The sequence below is a fragment of the Rhinopithecus bieti genome, unplaced genomic scaffold (assembly GCF_001698545.2).
Source record: "Rhinopithecus bieti isolate Rb0 unplaced genomic scaffold, ASM169854v2 scaffold_27654, whole genome shotgun sequence".
Taxonomy (NCBI): domain Eukaryota; kingdom Metazoa; phylum Chordata; class Mammalia; order Primates; family Cercopithecidae; genus Rhinopithecus; species Rhinopithecus bieti.
This window is the reverse complement of record NW_016889086.1, coordinates 1-1,925: the sequence shown is the minus strand read 5'-3', so window position 1 is coordinate 1,925 and position 1,925 is coordinate 1. Positions and strand designations below refer to the sequence as shown.

Below are 1,925 nucleotides of genomic sequence, written 5' to 3'. Positions count from 1 at the left end.
AGCAACTGGGTCACAGGACACAGGCAAGAGGTTAGGGCCCAAGTCAGGTGGCGGAGGTCAGCAAGCTGGACAGGAGTTACAGATTGCGTCCAAGGAAGGGTTCAAAGGTCAGGGGCCACGCGCACCTTGCAGTGACACTGCCCAGTTGTCTTGTTGCAGTTGGGATCAAAACCTTTGTGAACATCACAGTTGCAGGGGCCACAGGTTGGGCTCCCCACCAGCCCCGTGGGCACTGCTGGTCCATCCTGAGGGTACATAGCCAGGTAAGATGCCTCCATGGTATCCCAGTGACCCTCCCTGTCCCTGCCAGGTCTCCCCATCGCCTCAGCCCCAGCCTCTTACCTCTGCTCACAGTGGTGCCCGAAATAGCCACCCACACAGTCACAGGTATAGCCGTGGGGAGCTCCTGGGAGGTGCCGGCATGATCCCTGGTTCTGACAGGGGTTCAGGAGGCAGGCATCCACACAACCTGGGCCATAATAACCTGCAGATTGGGTCAGAAAGCTCAGGACCCTGGTCACAGAGCCTGGAAGGAAGCAGGCACCCGTCCCGAGTCCCTGCCTCCTTCAGGTTCCCCAGTCTTCATCATGGGCCCCTAACACCTGCCCAGGTCACCCTTCCCCAACCCTCTCAAGGCCCACCTGGCCGGCAGATGCAAGAAAAGGTCTGCCAGAGGTCCCGGCAGTCGGCGTGAGGTGGGCAGGGCCCAGAGGCACAGGCGTTGGTCATGACACAGCCAGGCTCCGCATTCACTCGGTGGCTGGGGGGTAGCAGGGCCGGGGAGCCAGAGGGTGTGGAGCCAAGCCACACCCCTATGGACACACAGCCAGCAAGGGGTGAGACTATGTTAAGGCACCTCAGCCTCAAGTACTGCAGAGCCAGCCACCCGGTCTGATGACCCCTGACATGCAGTCTTCTGAGACCCTCAAAAAACCTAGGCCTCAAAATATCCCCAATTTGGTACCCCGTGGGACTCTAATTGTACTGTTTCTGACACAGATTCCTAAAGGCCCTTGATACTCCAAGCTAGACTCCCACCTCCAATGCCACAGAAAGGCTTGAGCTAGCTCTCAAAGCTGGGTCATTCACCCCTCGCGCCAACCCCACTTGAATGCTGCCTTTCAGGTCCCAAGGAGCCTCTGACCTCTGACCCCTGACCCCTGACCCTAATGCCCCATATCACATTCCCATGCTGACCCCACCTGGATGCAGCCGACCAGACCCTGAGGATCCTCCTCCGCACTGCCGGGGGGCAGGCCTCCCACGTGGAGCTGCTTTACCTTCAGGCCCTGCAACTCGCTCCCCACCGCCATGGTGTCCTGGAGGAAGGGGGGCAGTCAGCACTGCGGGAGAGGGGCCTGATGAACCCGTCATAGCCCAGAGTCAATCTTGGCCTTCTTCTAGCCCTTCTAGACTGCCCCTCCCTCCTGGACCCACAGCAGACCTTAATATTGCTTGCTTTTGACCAGGGGTGGGTAGAGACTGGGGCAGAGACTAGAAGGGGCTTCTAGGGATCAGGCAAAGTGCTGGCTACAGAGGTTCCCCAAGACCAGGCCCCAAATCTGGCACAAGGATGGCCTGAGAGTGGACCAACCTGGCTGGTGGGGTGGGCTCAGTGCAAAGATATATGGTGGGGAACTGGGGGGAGAACATCAGACTTGGTGCAGTGGAGGGAACTGAGAGGAGCTGAACTAGAGGTGGGGTCAAATAAGGTGGATCTGGTTGGAAGGCTGAGAACAGACTACCCTGGGGTCAGAGGCCAGACCTGGAAGAGGCTAAAGTCCAGTGAGACCATGAGGACATGGTGGCCCCGCCGGCCACCTGGTTCCTCCTGCAATTCCAGCCGCAGATCGTGCCACCGGCCATCACTGACAGTCACCTGGTCCAGAAGGAGATGGGAAGCACGGCCCGAGCCCCTGGTCACT

General features: G+C 59.3%; 1 protein-coding gene across 1 annotated transcript; it reads right to left on the bottom strand.

The window, feature by feature from the left end:
• Nucleotides 1–211: 211 nt before the first annotated feature.
• LOC108525878 (cadherin EGF LAG seven-pass G-type receptor 3-like) lies at nucleotides 212–1,914 on the bottom strand. Its single transcript, XM_017866667.1, has 5 exons — nucleotides 1,766–1,914; nucleotides 1,203–1,319; nucleotides 642–760; nucleotides 343–484; nucleotides 212–245 (listed from the first exon to the last, which is right to left on the bottom strand). The coding sequence occupies exons 1-4, from the start codon at nucleotides 1,793–1,795 to the stop codon at nucleotides 382–384; spliced, it is 369 nt and encodes a 122-aa protein (XP_017722156.1). The 5' UTR covers nucleotides 1,796–1,914; the 3' UTR covers nucleotides 212–245; nucleotides 343–381.
• Nucleotides 1,915–1,925: the final 11 nt, after the last annotated feature.

What these genes read in the sequence shown, in the direction of transcription:
- LOC108525878 (XM_017866667.1), bottom strand. Translation starts at nt 1,795, where the DNA reads ATGGTCTCACTGGACTTTAGCCTCTTCCAG. An exon ending in GTCTGGTCGGCTGCATCCAG is followed by an intron (nt 761 to 1,202) that starts GTGGGGTCAGCA and finishes GCTACCCCCCAG; the next exon opens with CCACCGAGTGAATGCGGAGC. An exon ending in TTCTTGCATCTGCCGGCCAG is followed by an intron (nt 485 to 641) that starts GTGGGCCTTGAG and finishes CCCAATCTGCAG; the next exon opens with GTTATTATGGCCCAGGTTGT.